The sequence below is a fragment of the Mustela nivalis genome (assembly GCF_964662115.1).
Source record: "Mustela nivalis genome assembly, chromosome: 10".
Lineage (NCBI taxonomy): Eukaryota > Metazoa > Chordata > Mammalia > Carnivora > Mustelidae > Mustela > Mustela nivalis.
This window is the reverse complement of record NC_139029.1, coordinates 46301322-46320528: the sequence shown is the minus strand read 5'-3', so window position 1 is coordinate 46320528 and position 19207 is coordinate 46301322. Positions and strand designations below refer to the sequence as shown.

Genomic DNA, 19207 nt, shown 5'->3' with positions numbered 1-19207 from the left:
AATGAAAGGTGTGAATATCGTCACCCTTGTTCTATGACTGTTGTAGCTCAGGGGAGCCTAAGTAAACACTTGCTGATAGACTGATGGCCCCAGTTGTCAGATGGACAGACTGAGACTGAAGAAGCCATCAAGGCCAAGGAAGCAATATGAGAACACCAGAGCAGACTGGCAAGTGAGAATCATCTTTGGAAGTGGAGTCTAAGAGTTCCCTATAATCCTCATTTCCTTATCTAGAATTAAATGAGATAACATACAGAAAACTAGCAGCAAGTACAGTGCTAGAACATTGCATGTTCTCAATAAATGTACTTATCTTTTCTGTTGCTTTCCTTGCACAGCCTTTAATGGGGAGTTTTACACTTGATCTTAGCCCAAAGGCCAAGGAGCGATAATGGGGAGTTTTAAATGTAACCGAGATTTGACATATGGGGGTCAGTGCATTTGAAGAAATTGATCCTTAGTGGGATTATGGGAATCACACAGGCAAAGGGAAAAAGAGCCCTGAGGAATAAATCAGATCAATGATTGTGGGGTGCCTGGGTGGCTCAGTTGGTTAAGCATCTGCCTTCTGCTTAGATCTCACGCTCCTGGGATTAAGCCCCGCATTAGGCTCCCAGCTCAGCGGGGAGTCTGCTTCTCCTTCTCCCTCTGCCGGCTGCTCTGCCTGCTTGTGCTCTCTCTCTCTTCCTCTTTCTTTCAAAAATAAATAGATAAGGGGCACCTGGGTGGCTCAGTGGGTTAAGCTGCTGCCTTCGGCTCAGATCATGATCTCAGGGTCCTGGGATCGAGTCCCGCATTGGGCTCTCTGCTCAGCAGGGAGCCTGCTTCCCTCTCTCTCTCTGCCTGCCTCTCCATCTACTTGTGATTTCTCTCTGTCAAATAAATACATAAAATCTTTAAAAATAAATAAATAAATAGATAGATAGATAGATAGATAAAAGCTTTAAAAAAAAAAAAAAAGACATTGATTGTCCTTACAGAAATGACAGAAAAGTCCAGGGGAAGTGGGAGAAAACAAAGGTTGGAAGAAAAAATGTGAATTAGGAAAATTTCATTCTGATAATCCTAAATTAGGACCTGAAACCAGCAGCAATCACAACAGGAAATGCTTATAAAAGTAACTCAGAACAGGTGGGCTTCTCTGATTACAGTCCTTCTCCTTCCAGTACACTGTGAGCTCATGGAGATCAGGGGGCCTATCTTCTACTCTGTCCCTCCTCTCCACAGAGCAGCCAAAGTAATCCTTTTAAGTTAAATATGATGGTATCTTTTCCCTGCTTGGAGACTAAAACCTGGAATAGATTCTAGTGTCTTTACTGTTATCTACAATGGCCTCCATAGTTTGGCCTTCGCTAATTTTCAAGCCTTCACCTGTTTCCAGCTCCCTTCCACTCTGGTCTGGCCACAAGGGCCTTTATAGTATCCAACAGCCTGCCAAGCTGGCTACTGCCTCAAGGCCTGGGGCCTTGCCGTTCCTTACGTCTTTTGGGGTGACTTGGGGCTCTCTGAACATAGAACACCCCTGTCTCAGAGCTTGGCATCAGCAAGTCATATCTGCAAGTAGAAAAACAAGTACTGATAAACAGATTTTGTATTTTATACCCCTGATTTGCCACATAACCCACAGACGCATGGTTTGCTCCCATTCTTTATTCAGAGGCCCTCTTACCTGTCACCTTATCAAGGATGGCTTCTTTACCTGAAAGAATTTCCAACACCCCAACACCCCTCATCCATCTCTTTACTCATTTCTGTTTTTCTTCAGAAAGCTTACCAATTCCTGGTCGGCAAATGTGCTCTTCCTCTATCTACACACACACACACACTTGTACGTACATATGTGTGTGTGTGTGAAATTTACATGAAAGTAGGGACCTTTTTTCTTTTATTTTATGATCCTAAATGCTCATAAGAGTCATCACCTTTGTTCTGCTACCAACCTTGAACACTTGTGGTTTATGGCAACACCTTCCCACCAAACCCTGCTATCACTAGAACCTCATTCTGAGATGCTGGGAATTAAGGTTCGCAATAAGAGAACTAAGGTTCCCAATATGGTTCCTAATAAAAGAATTAAGACAATAATGGGACGTTTAGAGGAAAAGGGCCAAAGTTATGATCAATGTCAGGCGATCGCTAAGGCGTGAAATCTCTGGAAATTTAGCCTCACATAGAGAAAGATTCTGCTTGCCAGTGACATGCATGAGTACATGTAGTTACTGCTGACTTAATTTATAAGCTCACAAAACATTATTCTTCAGGGATGGATCTGAAAATATAATGGCAAATCAAGAGTATAAAATACTGTGATAAATCTTTTTATCAACACTTGTTCCTACAGTTTTAAATACGATTTGCTGATGTTAAGCTCTGAGGCAGGGGTGACTTGCATTCTGTTTTCAGAGAGCCTCAAGCCACACCAAAACAGGCATGCAGTTTCTGATTCCAAGGAATTCGCTGTCCTTTTCGAACAGCCAAATTCACTTTAATAATAGTTATGCCTATTTCTTCCTAAGACCCAATGTATAATGGGTCCTATAGTCTTGGAATAGTGTATTTGCATATCTGGTAAGACAGAGATGCACTTTCTTTTACAAGACAATAGAAAGGAAGTGAAAGGAAAAAGAATCAGCATTTATTGAATACCTACTAAATATACAAGCTGGGTGTAAAATTTGAGAAAAAGAAAGAAATGAAGGCAAGAATTAGATGGGACCACCTTGAAAGAGATGACAAAGAAAGAAGGGAAGAGGGCCAAGACCCTAGCTGTAATGAACTTTGATGTAGGGGTAGAAAAAGATCTTGAGGGGCACCTGGGTGGCTCAGTTGGTTATGTGTCTGCCTCTTGATCTCAGCTGAGGTCTTGATCTCAGGGTTGTGAGTTCGAGCCCCACACTGGGCTCCACGCCCATGCCCATGTGGAAGGAAGCTAGGAGGGAGGGAAGGAAGGAAGAAAAGAAAGAAAGAAGGAAAAGGGAAGAAAGAAAAAGATCAAACTTGAGCTTGAAAAGGAGACTTAGAAGGACAAGCCAGAGATATTGGAGGAAAATTGGGAGGAGGCAACATTCCAGAAAGAAAGCCAAAGGAAGAGAGTGTTATAGAGGAGAGGAAGGTGGGATCATTGGTGCCACATCCTGCTGCGAGCCCAAGGATGGGGACTGGAAAGCACCCTACAGACTCATCAACAGAGGCTGCTGAGGACCTTATCATTAACTGTTTCAGGGGCCAGTGGGGACAGAATTCAAATTGAAGTGGGCAAGGGATGGATGCAAAATGAGGAAGTAGTGACCACGAGTATAGGCAATGCACTGGAGAAACTTAGCTCTAAAGGGGAAAATTACAGGGAGGCAGTCTGAAGGTGGTATGAAGTAGACTAGTATGTGGAAAGAGTTGGGATTTAAAACCAGTTCTGACTCCACATCTGAATCCTATAATTGTTGCTTCTGGACCCCCCGTGCTGCTGTTTCTCTGAGGCTGCACTGGTAATCCATAAAGCTCTCTTTCTTCTCCTCCATAAAAACTACTCACATGAAGCTCATCTACAGAAGAAAGTTCTGGAAAGTTTGAGTATTTAAATGCAAAATCTAACTACCCCTTAGGTTTGTGTTGGGTTTTAAGATCTTCAGAGACTGGGACTTTCGCAATCTACTTTCCTCCACAGTATTATTGTGGTTTTATAGGCGAGGGAACTGAGTCACAGAGACATTAATGGCAGAACTGGCACAAGAATCCGAGACTTCTGATTCTTAATCCAGGGTTCTTACTACTTTACCACACTTTGCACAAGAAGGTTTCAGCCCTAGAACCACCACCACCAAGTAAGTTTTCCTCTTCTATAAAACCATTAGTAACAGTGGCAGAAATAGCAGTGGTGCCTGCTATCAGAACTGTCATTGTTATATTTATTTGCTTAGTTGTAGCATACACCATAAAGGATTTTCAGAAGAGCTAACCCAGAAACTCATGAAAAACAAATTTAGGAATTATACTTAAAATTGTTTTAAGGATTGTATTTATTTATTTATTTATTTGAGAGAGAAAGAGGAAGAGAGAGAAAGGGAGAGAGGTGAGAGAGACAGAGAGAGATCAGGAGCAAAGGCAGGGGCAGAGGGAGAGGGAGAAGCAGGCTCCCCACGGAGCAGGGAGCCCGACGTGGGGCTTGATCCCAAACTTGATCCCAGACCCTGAGATCATGACCTGAGCAGAAGGCAGATGCTTAACGATTGAGCCACGGAGGCACCCCAGAGTATAACACTGATGTATAGTTATTTTATCTTCAGTTATACATCATACTGTCAAAATATTCTTTCCCAAAGTTACTTGGATTAGTTCTTTTCTTTCTCAATTCCTTCTTACTGCTGTTATGTTATTCATTATTAATACAATAGGTTTAGATTTTGCCAATTGTATTTCATTTTGCCCACTCTCACTATACAAATAAATCTTGGTATCCATCCATCTACCGACCTACCTACCTACCTATTAATTACCTATTACGATCTAACCTACTTACCTATCTACTTTCTATTTTCAAGGGGCACGTAAAGCATCACCATGGTTCTAAGAATTACAGTTTTATATAAAGATCTACTCGGAAAAGTACCATCTCCACTTCTTACCCACTTCTCACTCCCCCATTTTTCCATCCCATTCCTAGTTCCCACACTAGGGCACTAGTCTCATCAGTTTCTGGTTTAACCTTCCAGCATCTCTTTTGCACAAATGAGTAAATGCACATATAGTTTCTTATCATCTACTCCTTTTTCCATGAAAGGGAGCACACTGTAAACACTCCTTTGTGTTGTTCACTTAATATGTCCTAGAAATCACTTCACATCACTTATTATCCTCTGTTGTACAGAAGAAGAGATGGGCATAAAGAGGCTGGATAAGCTGCCCAAGGTCACACCCCCCGTAAGGAGGAAAGCCGATTTAAGCCCAAGAAGTGTTGACTCCAAAACCCACGTTGCTTCCACTACAATCGGATTCTCTCATCCTTGGTTCCTGGCATATCCTTTGGGACCTCTAGTTCCTCTGAATTCTCCTTAGATAACTTTGAAAACTAATACACATATATCTTGGATCATCTAGATGACCGTCTTCTAACCCAACACTGCCGGGCATGCTCAACACCCAAAGGAACTGAAAATCACCCAGCTGCCTAAGGGGAACGCCCTCATGCAGGAATGGGGTGGAGGGGTGGGGGCTTTAAGGGGACGGGGTAGCAGGTACCTGGCTGTGGCCTTGGCTTGTAGTTCAGGGAAGGCAGCATGACCCTGCACCATGTGGTCTATCTGAAAAAGAAGAGAGATAGGTCGGTTTTACAGTTTCTCTGATTTATGTTTAAACCAGAAAAAGATACATTAAAATGTCAGTTTCTTTCAACTCTGTCCACAGAGGATCTAAGAATGTTAAAGTGCTAACTCCACTAGAGTGTCTCAGCTTTTTCAGAAATTCAGCTTTGCTTCTTCACCTAGTGCTGGTTGCTCGATCCACAAGAAATAGCAGCAGGAAATGAAACTTTCAAGGCTAACCTGGTAGCAGAACGTCCAAAGTAACCTGAAAAGCAGAGGTGTGTGGACAGGAGGGAGGAGTAACTCAGGTACATGGTGAAGGGCCTGGGTGTTAAAGCCCCCCAGGTCTGGATCACACCATTTCCGCCTCCTGATCCAGGCTGTCACCCCAGGACAAAGTCAGACCTTGAATTACTCACCCAGGCTTACTAAAGGAGAAGCTGAGTGAAGGAGATGAGGAGGGATTACCAGTTCAAAAACCAACACCAAAAAGTTGCCCTAGAGCTGTCAAGAGGACCTCTCCTAATTGTCAAGTTGTCACATGAAAAAAAAAAAAAAGTTATTACATGAGAAATGGGGGTATCGCTCTCTCAGGACAGAAATGTCTAAGCTCTATGGATAACTGTCTTCTCATTTGAAATCCCTTATCTAGGATTTTATTCCTTAATCTACTTGGTAGCTCTGAACAAAATAATTGTATCAGAAGGAGAAATGTCTCCCCGTGATGCTCCCCTGCTTGCTGAAACACACCCAACAAACACTGTGTTTGTGCTCCTGAACCTAATCTGGCTGTCTTCCCGGTGTTCACATGAGTCTCTAGGACTCAACCATTGGGCCAATTCTTTTTCATTCAGACTATGAATCAATTGGTTATTTGGGCCTCAAGGAGATAGTCTCTCTAGTATGTTTCCAGACAGCTAGGGTTGTATAAAGGTGAAAAGAACTTTTTCTGAGCCATTGAGGTCAGGTCTGGGTTGAGCTAACTACTCCAGAGCCCAACTACCCCTACCTCCTCTATAGGCTACTGCTTCCCTGATCTAAGCACCCCAGGGCCTGGTACCACAGGGAGAGGGAACATTCTGTGGCCCCATATGACGGTATGATGTGCCCCCTCCTCTTGAGAACTGTGGGCCATGAACTCTCCTTTCAGTGGCAATCATCCCCTGATCTGTTGGCCTCATCACATGGGAATAATAATACAATCTGAATTTTACAACAGTGGCTTAGTGAAAAGAACACAGGCTTTGGAAACAGACAGATGCAGGTTTGAATTCATGGTCTATGTTCATATTTTGTGGTACCGAGGAAAGGTTACTTGAATTCTCAGAGCCTCATCTCCTACAACTGTAAAGTGGTGATAATGAAATTCGCCTTGCAAGAGTGCCTGCTATGGAGGTGGCTCTCAGTTCCCAACATAGATTATTAAGAAGGATGTGTCATCAAAAGGGCAAAAATGGCTCGGACAGCAGAATCTCCAATGGTCTGTTGCATTTATTTTTTCCCCCTAACAGCATCTGGTAGGAAAGGTCCACTCTGGTTAGTGAAGACCAAGCCAGTTTTTCAAATAAACGAGCACTCATTTCAAAAGCCTGGAGTGCCTGATCCTAGGGCTGATCTCTCTGTTTATGTTCTATTCTCCAGCACATTTAGCACAGTATAGAACATAGTGTCCTATTAGTGGTTATTTGTTTCCCAGTGAAATAACCAGTTTAACCACAATGACTGTATTTGCCAAGTGGCTGCCTCAGAAATATACAGACAGAGCTTGCCTAACTTTATGACTACTTTTTTATTTCCCCCATCTGCTCAGATTTCAGCTCTGAGAGCAAGCAGAAAAGTCCGCAAACGATATGCATAGATAGGAAGCTTGAGCTGAGTGGAGTCAGATCTTCTTCAGGATGGCTTTCTAGATCAAGAGGGAAAAGTCGTCTTATACACCTAGGGTTGGATTTTTAGGTCCTTCCTCATAAGGTGGCATGCATCAGCATTTGGAACACAGGAGAAACAGAAATGCAATACAGTATAATACACAGATCATAAATGGGTAGTACGAGGGGACATCTGGCTCACAGATGTATTTTATTTGGGTTATATAATGTTTAAAAAAATCAGCCAATATTTTTAAATTGGGAGATTCCACTTCAAACCCAGATTTTGGTTTCTCCTGAAGAACAGGCAGATGCAAGATATGGGGCCACCCATAGTCCCCAGGGCAAGAGTCGGCTGGAATCCAGTGATGACTGATCCTGTCAGACAGAACTGTGCCCTTCAGTATCTAGAAGACACCACCACTCCCCACCCCTCCACCCCCAATAACAGACATCAGATTTCACCAATTTCTCATCACAACTGCGCAAAGGCTTTACTTGTAGGGGAGCTCTATTTTTCTGTGCCCATCTCTCTGTGAAAGGAAGGAACATAAAATCATTCCCTAGAGTGCCATGAGTTAAAAGAAAAACTTCTATGTCAAAGTAAGAAACAAAACAAAACAAAAAAACCTGTTTGCCTAATCTGTTTATGCTATCTGTGTGACTCCTTTAGGCATCTGAGTTTCCTATTCTTGAAATGACAGAACGCAGACAAGGGAGTCCTGAGACCTGAGTCAGTTCTGGCTCAGGGAATGACCTTAAACAAGACTATTTCTAATTTTCTCCCTCTACAACATTTAATAAATTAACATGACAAAGAGCCAAATGTTTGTAAAATTAGAGGACTGCAATTGCCTGAGATCTCAAAACTGTGGGCACAGAGTTCCTAGGCAAGAAAAACACATGACACAGCCAAGTTTAGAATCCCAGAATTCTAGGTTCTATGATCATTTTGCTGAGACAAAGCCATCTGATGGCATGATGGGCTTTTCTCTATTAAAATCCATTTTATGTATTCGTCTTGAGGCTTTACCTTGCTTTGCAGATAATGAAATCATTAGGCTCAGATACATGTTCATGGCTTGCCACAGCTCCCATTTTGCCATTTTCATTTACCTGAAATGTCACTTTTTTCATCTCAGTTTTTCCAACGCTTTACTTAACTTTGTCTTCTTATCTCAAAGTGAAAACATTTTGTCCGATTTTTTCCCAGCCTTGAAATTCTCATAAAAATCTAATGAAAGAAGAAAGCCCAGCCTAGACAATGTCTTTTACTTTGCTGAAAAAACTGTGGAACTGTGGGTTTCAATACTGAATGGTTCCTAAGAACAACAAACATTCCTGAAAGAAAATGTAAACCTTTTTTTTTTTTCCTCCCACAACTTTACTATTAACTCGTGATAGAACAACTTTACTTACAAGTGGACAAATTCTGACTTAATCCAGAGCTAATTTAGTCAGTTTCATTCAAATCATTCAACATCAAAGTTAATAGCTTTGTGCATTTTTATACTTTGTTAATTAACTCACTTATTCGGGAAACTAATATGATATGTGGCTACCCTGTGCTAGGCTAGATACGAAGATAAACAAAAGTCATTGCTCTCACAGAGCTCTGCTTGTCAGTGGAAAATGAGCATGCCAATATTCAAATATGGTCTCGACTGATTAGGCTCTTCACAGATTCTGCAAAATGTTTACTGAACATTTACTCTGCTCTAGTCATAGTAAGCACAGCCATAGAAAGGCACCTCAAGACTTCATACAAATACTACTCCAACTTCTGGATGATCTCTGAATTGCATTATAAGTAGCCCAGCTGAAGCTGAAAGAACTCAACAGAGATTTCAGTAAGTGCTCATCACAGGAAAGACAAAACTTGAGAGTTTGAGTTTGACCAAATAAACCAACTGTTAAAAAAATACTCTTCAGCGGAATAAGAATAACCCAGTGTCTCTCCAATATATCAATCATAATGTTCAAGATATGATCTCAAATTGCTAGCCATATAAGAGGGAAGGAAAATGTCATCTATACTTAAGAGAAAAGCCATTTAATAGCTTATGATCCTGAGATGACACAGATGCTAGAAATAGAAGGCAAGAATTCAACAGTTTATCCTAGATTTGTCTCCTGTGGCAAGGCAAACAAAAGCAAAAATAAACTCTTGGGACTCCATCAAAACAAAGAGTTTCTGCACAACAGAAAAAACAGTCAACAAAACTGAAGGAGGACCTACTGAACAGAAGAAGATATTTGCAAAAGATGTCTCTGATAAGGGATTAGTATCCAAAAACATATAAAGAACTTATACAAATAGGTGAAGGGGATTGAGAGTACATCTAGCTTCATGAGCACTAATATATGGAATTGCTGAATCACTATATTGTATACCTAAAACTAAGAGAATACTACGTTAGCTACACTGGAATTAAAATAAAATAAAGAACATATACATATATTGCTAAGTGAAATGTGAGTCAGAGAAAGACAAATACCCTATGTTTTTACTCATATGTGGAATTTAAGAAACAGAACAAAGGGGAAAAAAAGACAAACAAAAAACCAGATTCTTAACTATAGAAGATCAAACTGATGGTTACCAGAGGGAAGGTGGGTGGGGAGTGGGGGGATGGGTGAAACAGGTGAAGGGAATTCAGAGTACACTTATCATGATGAGCACTGAGTAATATATAGAATTGTTGAATCACTGTATTGTACACCTGAAACTAATATAACACTGTATGCTAACTATACTGAAAATAAAAAAAATAAAGAGAACAAAGTCAACATGAATAAAAATTCATCATACATCCAAAAAAGGAGGCGAGGTTAGAAGAACACTATAAAGTTGTTGCTTGATCTGAGCACTGGTATGTTTGGACATTGTTGTATGTCAATAAATACTGCTTAAATATCATTGCACACCTTAATAAAGAAATAAACATATAAATAAATAAATAAATAACAAATAAATTTAAAACATGAAATCGATGGTTTAGTAATGCTTTTTGGGATATAAATGATAATATTCTCATAATCAGTAAATAGATAAGAAACAAAAACTATTAAAATGGAAATTCTACTACTGAAAAAGGCAATATCTGAAATATTTAATGAATAGGCCTCACAGCTAATTCAAGATCATAGAGGAAAGAGTCAATGAACTTGAAAACAGACCAACAGAGACAGTATCTAATTGTGAGAGGAAAGTGGGGGGAGGGACAGAGCAAGGAGGGGAGGAAAGGGGTGACAGGCAGAGGGGGATAGAAGGAGACAGAGAGAGATGTCAGAGAGGTAGAGAGACAGAGAATGAAAAAAAAAACAAAAAACAAACATTCCTTCACAGGCTTGTGGGACAATAGCCAAGGGTTTCATATATATGCAACAGGAGTCAGAGGAGGAAGAATAAGAGCAATATGTGGCCTTGGTACTGAGGTAGGGCTGTTAGTATGGGTACGAACTGAGATGCCTATATATAATACAGACATACCCTCTGATGATATTCAGGGGAAAATATACAGTTTCATCCTCCAGGGAAAATACCTCAGCCAGGGGTGGTACTGGCTCTTGAGGACCAACACTACTGTACTTGATACATGAAGATGTGCCGTGTCTACTGCCTGTAAACATTTGTCATATTGCTCCAACTTCGCAATACTAATGTTTCTTACTACTGCATTAGGGAATGTATTCTTGCCATGGCCACCACCTGTGCTAAGTTTATAATCACTTCAAATGCTGGGTCTATGGAAAGAACCTCTTCCTGAGACGGTCACTGGGAACCATAGTTCTAAGTATTTTCTTTTGTCTCATGGGTATATTAATCTTGTGTTGTTGTTTATATTGCTTCTATGGCATATGGATGCAATATTTATTTGTTTTTAAGAATAAATATTGACAATTTCCCCAACTTGGTGAAAGACAAAAATTTATAAATTCAAGAAGTTTAGCAAACCTGGGAAAAGAAGGATAAATCCAAAGACCACCACGTGTGGGCATACCACAATAAAAATAAAAGATTAAGAGAAAATCAAGAAAGTAGTAGAAGAAAAATTATAGACTCTAGACACAGGAAAAAGCCATACAAATGACGGTTGACTTCTCATATGAAACAAGGATTCCAGAATATAAAACAGTAACATCTTTAAGTGCTGAAGGAAAACAAACAAAGAAAGAACCTGCCAACCAAGAATTCTATATTGAGCAAAAATATCTTTTGAGATATAAGGTAAAATAAATTCATTAAAAAAAAAAAAAACTAAGAGAATTTTTTTCTTTTTTTCTTTTTGTCAATATCTGTAAGAAAGAATAAATGCTGAAGGAAGTTCATCAGGCCAAAGGGAATACGAGACAGAAATTTAAATTTTCAGAAAGAAATTTAAAACCATGGAAATGGTAAATATGTAGGTAAATAGAAAAGATAATGTTTGTTTCTCAGATCTCTTTGAAATACATATGACTGTTACAGATATCCTCCCAAAATTCAGATGGGAAGCCCCAACCTTCCATGTGACTGTATTTGGAAATGGGGACTTGATGGAAGTAAATAAGGCTCTATGAGGTCATAAGGGTGGGGCCCTAATCCAATAGAAATGCCGTCCTCATAAGAAGAGCCAGGATCACCAAAGCTCGCTCTCTACATGCATGTACCCAGTAAAGGCCATGTGAGGACACAGTGGGAAGGCTGCTGACTGCAAGCCAGGAAGAGAGCTCACATGAGAAACTGTACTTTCTAGCACTTTGATCATGGACTTCTATTCTCCAAACTCTAAGGAAATGAGTGTTTACTGTTTAAGCGACCCGGTGGATGGTATTCTATTATGGCACACTGGAGAGATGACTCCATTATTGAAAGCAGTTACTACATTGTTGGACGTAGAGCATATGTAGGCATCGCACATACTATGACTACAGCATAAAGAGTTGGGGGGATGGCAAAGGGAACTCTAGAGTTGAATACTTTTTACGTTTTACATGAAAAATATGTATATTTTACAATAAATACACATATAAAACATGTATATTTTACATAAATAAATATACATACAAAATATGTATATTTTACAATATACAGTCTAAGGCTGAAAAGCTTAGGACATTTATTGTATGTCATTACTAAAGAAATCATTTAAAAAAGGAATTCAAAAAATCATGCCTGGAAAGCAAACAGGAGAATCCAAATGGAATTCTGAAAACTGAAAGATACCTGAATAATCCAAAAGATGGAAGAAAAGGAGAGAGAGAAAAACAAAAAAACCAGAACCGCCACAGAAAACAAACAGCAAAATGGAAGACCTAAATCCAACAATATTCATCTTCACATTAAATCATGGAGAGTTTTCAACACTCTCAGTAAACATCAAAGATTACAAGATTGCAGAAAAGCGAGACCCAGCTACATCCTGTGTATAAAAGATGTACTTTACATAGACTGGGACAGAGGTGATGGTGCTTTGACTGATGGTGTTGGGAGTCAAGTTACAAAACTACCAAAACAGATGGAGTGGTGAGATACATTTCGGCATCAGAATCCATAGGAATTTCTGACTGGATGAGGGCAGAGAAGGGAAAGGAGGAATAAGGAATTAATCCTAATTTTCTGGCTTTAATAAAAATATAAATGATGGTGGTCTTTATTCAAATGAAGACAAATACTTGAGGATCAAATAGAGACTGTTATCAGTTACTAGAGTCAGAAAACCGTAACTCCAGAATCCTTCCTCCCTCTGCCTCCCTGACATCGAACCCGTCCTCTCTCCATTGACAGCAATGCTATCCTTCAAAACCTTGATCTCTCTTCACTTCACATCCAATCCATCAAGAAACCTCATCATCTCCACCTGCAAAATATATCCCCAAACATGACCACTTGGTGACCACTGCCACCACCCTCAAGTTTCAAGTGGTTTACTGATACAGTAGCCTCTCTCTGGCAGCCCTGCTGCCATCTCCCCCACCCCCACCCCACCATTTATTCCCCAGGGAGCAGGCAGCAGTCTGAATGAGCCTTTAAAAACCAAGTCCTGGGGCACCTGGGTGGCTCAGTGGGTTAAAGCCTATGCCTTCAAGGGCTCGGGTCATGGTCCCAGAGTCCTGGAATCGAGCCCCACGTCGGGCTCTCTGCTCAGCGGGGAGTCTGCTTCCTCCTCTCTCTATCTGCCTCTGCCTGTTTGTGATTTCTGTCAGATAAATAAATAAAATCTTTAAAAAAAAAATAAAAATAAAAACCAAGTCCTACTTGGCCTGTGCTCATTCTTCTCCAGTGGCTTTCCATTTCACTCAGAAGTAAAAGCCAAAATTCTAACAGTGGCCAAAAATATAGCCCCATATTACCTCGTGAACTGATTCACAACTCTCATTTTGGTTTATTTGGCTCCATCTTTGAGTCCTTGTTTGCTATTTCTATAATATACTGCAGGCAGGCCATCCTCCCTCAGGACCTTTGCACTGGTTTTTCCCTTGGCCTGGTATGTCCTTCCCCTAGGTTTCCAAATGGCTAACTTCCTTCCCTTCCTTTTTATGTTTGCACGTCACATCAAAAAGGCCTACCATAAGTAACCACCTTATTTAAAATTGCAAACTGTTCACCTGAACCCATAAACTTACGTCCTCTTTTATTTTATTTTATTTTTTAAGATTTTATTTATTTATTTGACAGAGAGAGATCACAAGTAGGCAGAGAGGCAGGCAGAGAGAGAGGAGGAAGCAGGCTCCCTGCTGAGCAGAGAGCCCGATGTGGGACTCAATCCCAGGACCCTGAGATCATGACCTAAGCCGAAGGCAGCGGCTTAACCCACTGAGCCACGCAGGCGCCCCACTTCCTCTTTTATTTTTAACGACTTATACCATAAAATAAACTTTATTGCTTTCTCATTTTATTTATTTTGTAGGATCTGTCTTCTCCTGCTAGAATGTGAGCTTGACAAGAGGGCAGATTTTTGGAGTGAAGGGCAAGAGGAACTGTTTTATTCTCTGCCTATTTCTCACTCAGAACACTACCATGAACATCGTGTAAATAAGCATCCCTCCAAAGAGTTTAGATTTTTATTCTACAGATAACTTGGGAGGTATCAAGAGTGAAAGGGTCAGGTCTATGTGCTTTCACCACAATCTTAAAAAGGATGTTGTGGAAAGTTTGTGTTCCTTCAAAATTCGTATGTTGAAATCCTAACCACCAGGGTGAATGTGCTCAGAAGTAGGACCCTTGGGAGGTGAGTAAGTCTGAGGGTGGAGGCCTCATGAACAGGATTAACACTGTTGCAAGGGTCGGAGCGAACCAGAGTTCTCCCCTTCCACCATGTGAAGACACAAGGAAAAGTCAGCCCTCTGCAAACCGGAATAGGTTTGCAGGAACCAACCTTGCTGCTACCTTGATCTTCGACTTCCAGCCTCAGGAGCTGTGAGGAATAAAGTTCTGTTGCACATATGCGCCCCCCCCCCATCCTCCCTGTCTATGGTAGTTTGTTCAAGTGGCCAAACTAAGACACGAGGCTTAGAGAGAGAATTGGAAGAAAGAAGGTAATCAGGGAGCTGTGCAGGAACTGTTTTATTCTTTGACCCGGGTGGGTATACAAAAAACAAACAAACAAACAAACAAAAAACAGTGCAAGCCTGGGTGGGAGGGAAAGCAGAAACATTTTTAATGCAGAGCTGGTCTTTGTATCCACCAAGTCATTCAAATTAGCCAACGAACAATGCTGGGGACACACCTGTCTATACATACCTTCTGTCAATACTACACACATACATTTCCTTTCTCTCGTGGCCTTATGAAGCCTACCAACTGAATCTGCTTCGATGTACCTGAAAAGTCACACTAACTCACAATAATTGCTTCTCCAGGGACTGTATAAGACAAGTATAAGAAAAACTCAAAAATGTGGCTCCACAAAAGTCAGGTCCAGTTATAGAGAGATCTGGGTCTTGCAGTAGCTGACTTGGATTTGAATCAAGGCTTTCCCACTTACAACTATTAAGATCTTGATCAAGTTACCTCATTGTTCTGAACGTATTTATGCACTAGTAAAACTAAATCAACAACACTGACCCCACAGACATGCTGTGCATATCAGAACGCTAAATCTTATTTTTTTTTAAAGATTTTATTCATTTATTTGACAGAGATTACAAGTAGGCAGAGAGGCAGGCAGAGAGAGAGGAGGAAGCAGGCTCTCCACGGAGCAGAGAGCCCAACGCGGGGTTAGATCCAAGGCCCTGAGATCATGACCTGAGCTGAAGGCAGAGGCTTTAACCCACTGAGCCACCCAGGTGCCCCAGAACGCTAAATCTTAATGAAGGGCCTGAAAGTATTTGTCCCATAAAGATCATCTCAGGAGGCTGCAGGGGTTGTGCAATCTACTTCATGTGCTACGCTAACTTGTAATCATCAGGCCTGTATTCAACCTTCCCATTAGATGATAAGTTACTGGAGGACAAGAATCATGTGACTATTCTCGCCTGGCCCAGAGTCATCCCTGTCACATGATGGAAGGAATGAACAAATAAGGAGTTGAACTCACTATCTCCATCCATGCACAGTATGTGTCTAATCCAAGCTCTTCATACACCCACTTGTCAGGGACGGGTGGACTTCCTGAGGCTAGTCCCAGGCTGAGTGGCACTGGGGATAAAGCGGGAGAGAGGCATCTCAATGCACAAATGCTAAAATTCTGACTGCATTTTGCTACACGGTGACCCTGGGGCTCAAGTTCATAAATTTAAATTCTGGGTTCAAACAATTCAAAGGTGGGGTACCTGGGTGGCTCAGTTGGTTAAGTATCTGCCCTCGGCTCAGGTCACCAGTCCTGGGATCAAGCCCTACATCGGGCTCCCTGCTCAGCGGGAAGCCTGCTTCTCCTTCTCCCTCTGCCACTACCCCCTGTGTGGGCTCTCTGTCAAATAAATAAATAAAATCTTAAAAAACAAAAATAATTCAAGGGTAACCCGCACTCAAGCTCCATTATTCCAGAAAGCCAAAGCCACCACCGCTTTGGAAGAAGAGGCAGCTTAGGAATTTGACTTAGCCTCCTTACTGCACACCTCCCCCAATGAAAAGGACTCCAACTTCAGAGAGTGCCTGGAGAGAGGGATGGCCAAAGGCCAGCTGGAAACCAGCATCGGCATCTGGACGCAGTGACTGCATGGGCTGGTGTTCTATGGAAAAGGTCTGGGCAAAAAAGTGATGTTTTCTGCACAGCTATTCTGGAGAGAGTATTGACAAGCACGAGGCAATCCCTGCTGGGTGCCCGACTGAGGCAACTAAAATCAATCATCCATGGGCTGGAGGCATGTGCCCTTCCTTCTAAGAGGAAATGAGTGTCAGTGGCACAAGCTTGAAATGAGTGAAAAATGAATCCAAATCTCAGTCAATTGAAACTGCAAGAGGTCCAGAGCCAGAAAAGATCCTATTCTATTTTTTTTCCTTCATCCTGAAGTTAACCAGATGGAGATTTTTTTTTCTTTTTCTTCTTCTTCTTCTTCTTTTTTTTTTTTTTTTTAAGTACCAAGCTATTCACATACTTGGAATGAAGAATTTGCTTTGGGATGAAAGATTTTTTTTTTTTTTTTAAATTGTAAAAATGAGACAAAATAGCTATTCCCCGCTCCCTCCCAAATCTAGAGTTTAGGTAATTTTTTCTTGTTTATTCTCTTCTTTCTCCTCCTTCCCTTCCCTCTTCCTCTACTTTCTCTTTTCTTCTGCTGCAGATGGTACATTTGTGACTGTGTTTAGAATATACTGTGGACAATGTAATAATGGGACAGTTTCAGACCCAGCATTTCAGGCATGTGTGTTTGAAACAATGAACACAAAACATGCAACTTCCTCTCGCCGTGTTCTCTGTGAAAACAATGTTGTAAAACCAGAGATTAGAATTTCACAACAGAACAAACAAGAATAAGTAAATGGAAAGGAAGGGCAAATGTCAAAGGAGTCACATAAAAAGGACACTGACAATGCACCAGGGACCTCTCGGTTGTGCTTGCTCCCCTGAGTCTGCATTCTTCGTCTGTGTATTTGGATAATCACTGTACCTATTTTACGGGGATTCTGAGAGAATTAAATGAGATAGTATATGCCAAGCACTTGGCATCGAGACTGGGAAAGAAGCCTTCAAAATAAATATGAGGCATTGGGATTATTATGTATTAATAAGATTATGTATATAATTATGTAAGATTAATAAGGATTAATAAGATTATGTATATAAATCCTTTTCTCAGAACATTCTCAATAAGGTAGGATTTTTATTATTATCATCATTATTGTATTTATTTCATTTCTTTATTTTGTAGGCTGTTTCTGTCTCTTTGCTTGCCTCCCCTGGACTGGACTGCTGCTTTACTGGGCAGTCTCTTCTGTTCTTGATTCAGATTTTGCCCCATCAGGCTAGCTTTTGCTCTCTAAACTGCACAGGTCAATCACACCCACTTGTACGGCCCATGAAATATAAGCAGAATTGCCCAAAGTGGAGCTCCAAGGGCAGCTTGGTTGGTGATGGTGCAAAATCACTAACTAGAGGAAAGGCCACAATTCCCATGACTTCAAAAGTCACAGTAGACTATTATGAAGACTTTATTAATGGCCAAAAGGAGGTCACATTTTTTATTTAAATTCTGAAACAGGCATAACCAATTCTTATCCACAAAGATATGTCATAATGTTTGGGCAAAGATGGCTTATATCCATAGCAACAGAGCAAACTTTGAGCCAAATACTGGGGAAAGTATTTCCAGACTGACACAGATGTTCAATTTGCATACTAAGTCTCTGAAAACCTGTTGATGGACAGCTTCATGAACAATGCACTCTGCACAAAGAACTGGTTACTGGATCATTGTACTTGTTTAAAAAAAAAAAATGCCTCTGGATTGTGCCCTCTATGAGTTCTGGGTCTGCAAAGGGTGATTATACCATGAGGCAGGGTTGAAACAGGCTATATTTCAGCAATGGGCTTTTATTATGTCACAGAAAGGGAATGGATATTAAAGTTAAACACTGTGTAAACACATGACACTTACTTCAATAGGACGATGCAAAGTCTGAGTCCCCTGGCACCTTCATAAGGCTATGTTGTCTTCTCAGTGTCTCTAGCATAGTGTTCTTACAGACCAATCAGATGTTCTTTCTTTTATAGGCACCGAGATTCCCTACTACATAAAGAGCTCCTCAAAACCAGAGCCCGCGGAGGTCTCGCTCATTGAATGCATCGCTGTGGCCAAGCACAGAACATGGGCTTCAATGCCAGCCAGACACCTATGTTTCCACTGACTTTGAAAGAGAATTTGAGGCAGCTAAGTATAAAATAGCCATATACTAAGAAATGGAAAAAATGGGCATTTGCATCCAGAGTGAGCTTTGGATCTGATCAACTATCATTCAGTTGAACATTTGGAAGAGTTGGTATGGGAATGAGACCATAAACAGACGATGTGAGATTGGCTAACTCAACCTTGGTCTCCTTTTCCCTTGCGTTCCAATGGAATCCTTCCAAGGCTTGCTGATCTCCTGACCTCAGTTCTTATTAAGCACTGCCCTGGTCCTCATTCAAACCCGCATAGCTTTCTGTTTGTGGACTAACCGACTAAAACCGGTCTCCCCACCTTCAGCCATGTACCCTCAGGCCTTCTACTCAAGGCTGCTAGCCAGTCTGTCTACCTGAGACCTGAACATGAGCATATACTCTTCCAACCTTGCACTGCTCCCCCTTGGTCTACCAGAGAGAGATCAGTTTCTTAGCATGTTCTCCAGGGACTTATGATGTGTTCCCTATCCAGCTAACTTTCATTGTCAGTCATTCTTCTAATAACAGTTTATGTCACAGCCTATGTGCCATAACCTCAAATATGCCTTATTATTTGTCACTCCCATATCTTTGTTCCTACACCAGTTCTCCTGCCTAGAGGAGTATATCTACCCTTCTTTGCCTGGTTGGTCTCTATTTACCTTTCAAGACTCAGCATAAATGCCTTATCCCCTGCAAAAAGTTTTTTTAGTTTTATGCCAACTCTGTGCTTTGTCCCTCTGGTACAATACTCATCTCG

At 41.0% G+C, this 19207-nt stretch overlaps 1 protein-coding gene across 22 annotated transcripts in view; it reads right to left on the bottom strand.

Moving 5' to 3' along the window:
* FGGY (FGGY carbohydrate kinase domain containing) overlaps nt 1-19207 on the bottom strand; it is a 399594-nt gene that overhangs the window by 107061 nt on the left and 273326 nt on the right. For 21 of the 22 annotated variants that reach the window (XM_082687728.1, XM_082687710.1, XM_082687717.1 and 18 more), the window contains one exon: nt 5233-5294. In XM_082687728.1, the coding sequence (XP_082543854.1) occupies nt 5233-5294 (62 nt within the window). Of the gene's footprint in view, nt 1-1376; nt 1555-5232; nt 5295-19207 lie in introns of those variants that run through there. The other variant, XM_082687723.1, reaches the window with a different exon arrangement.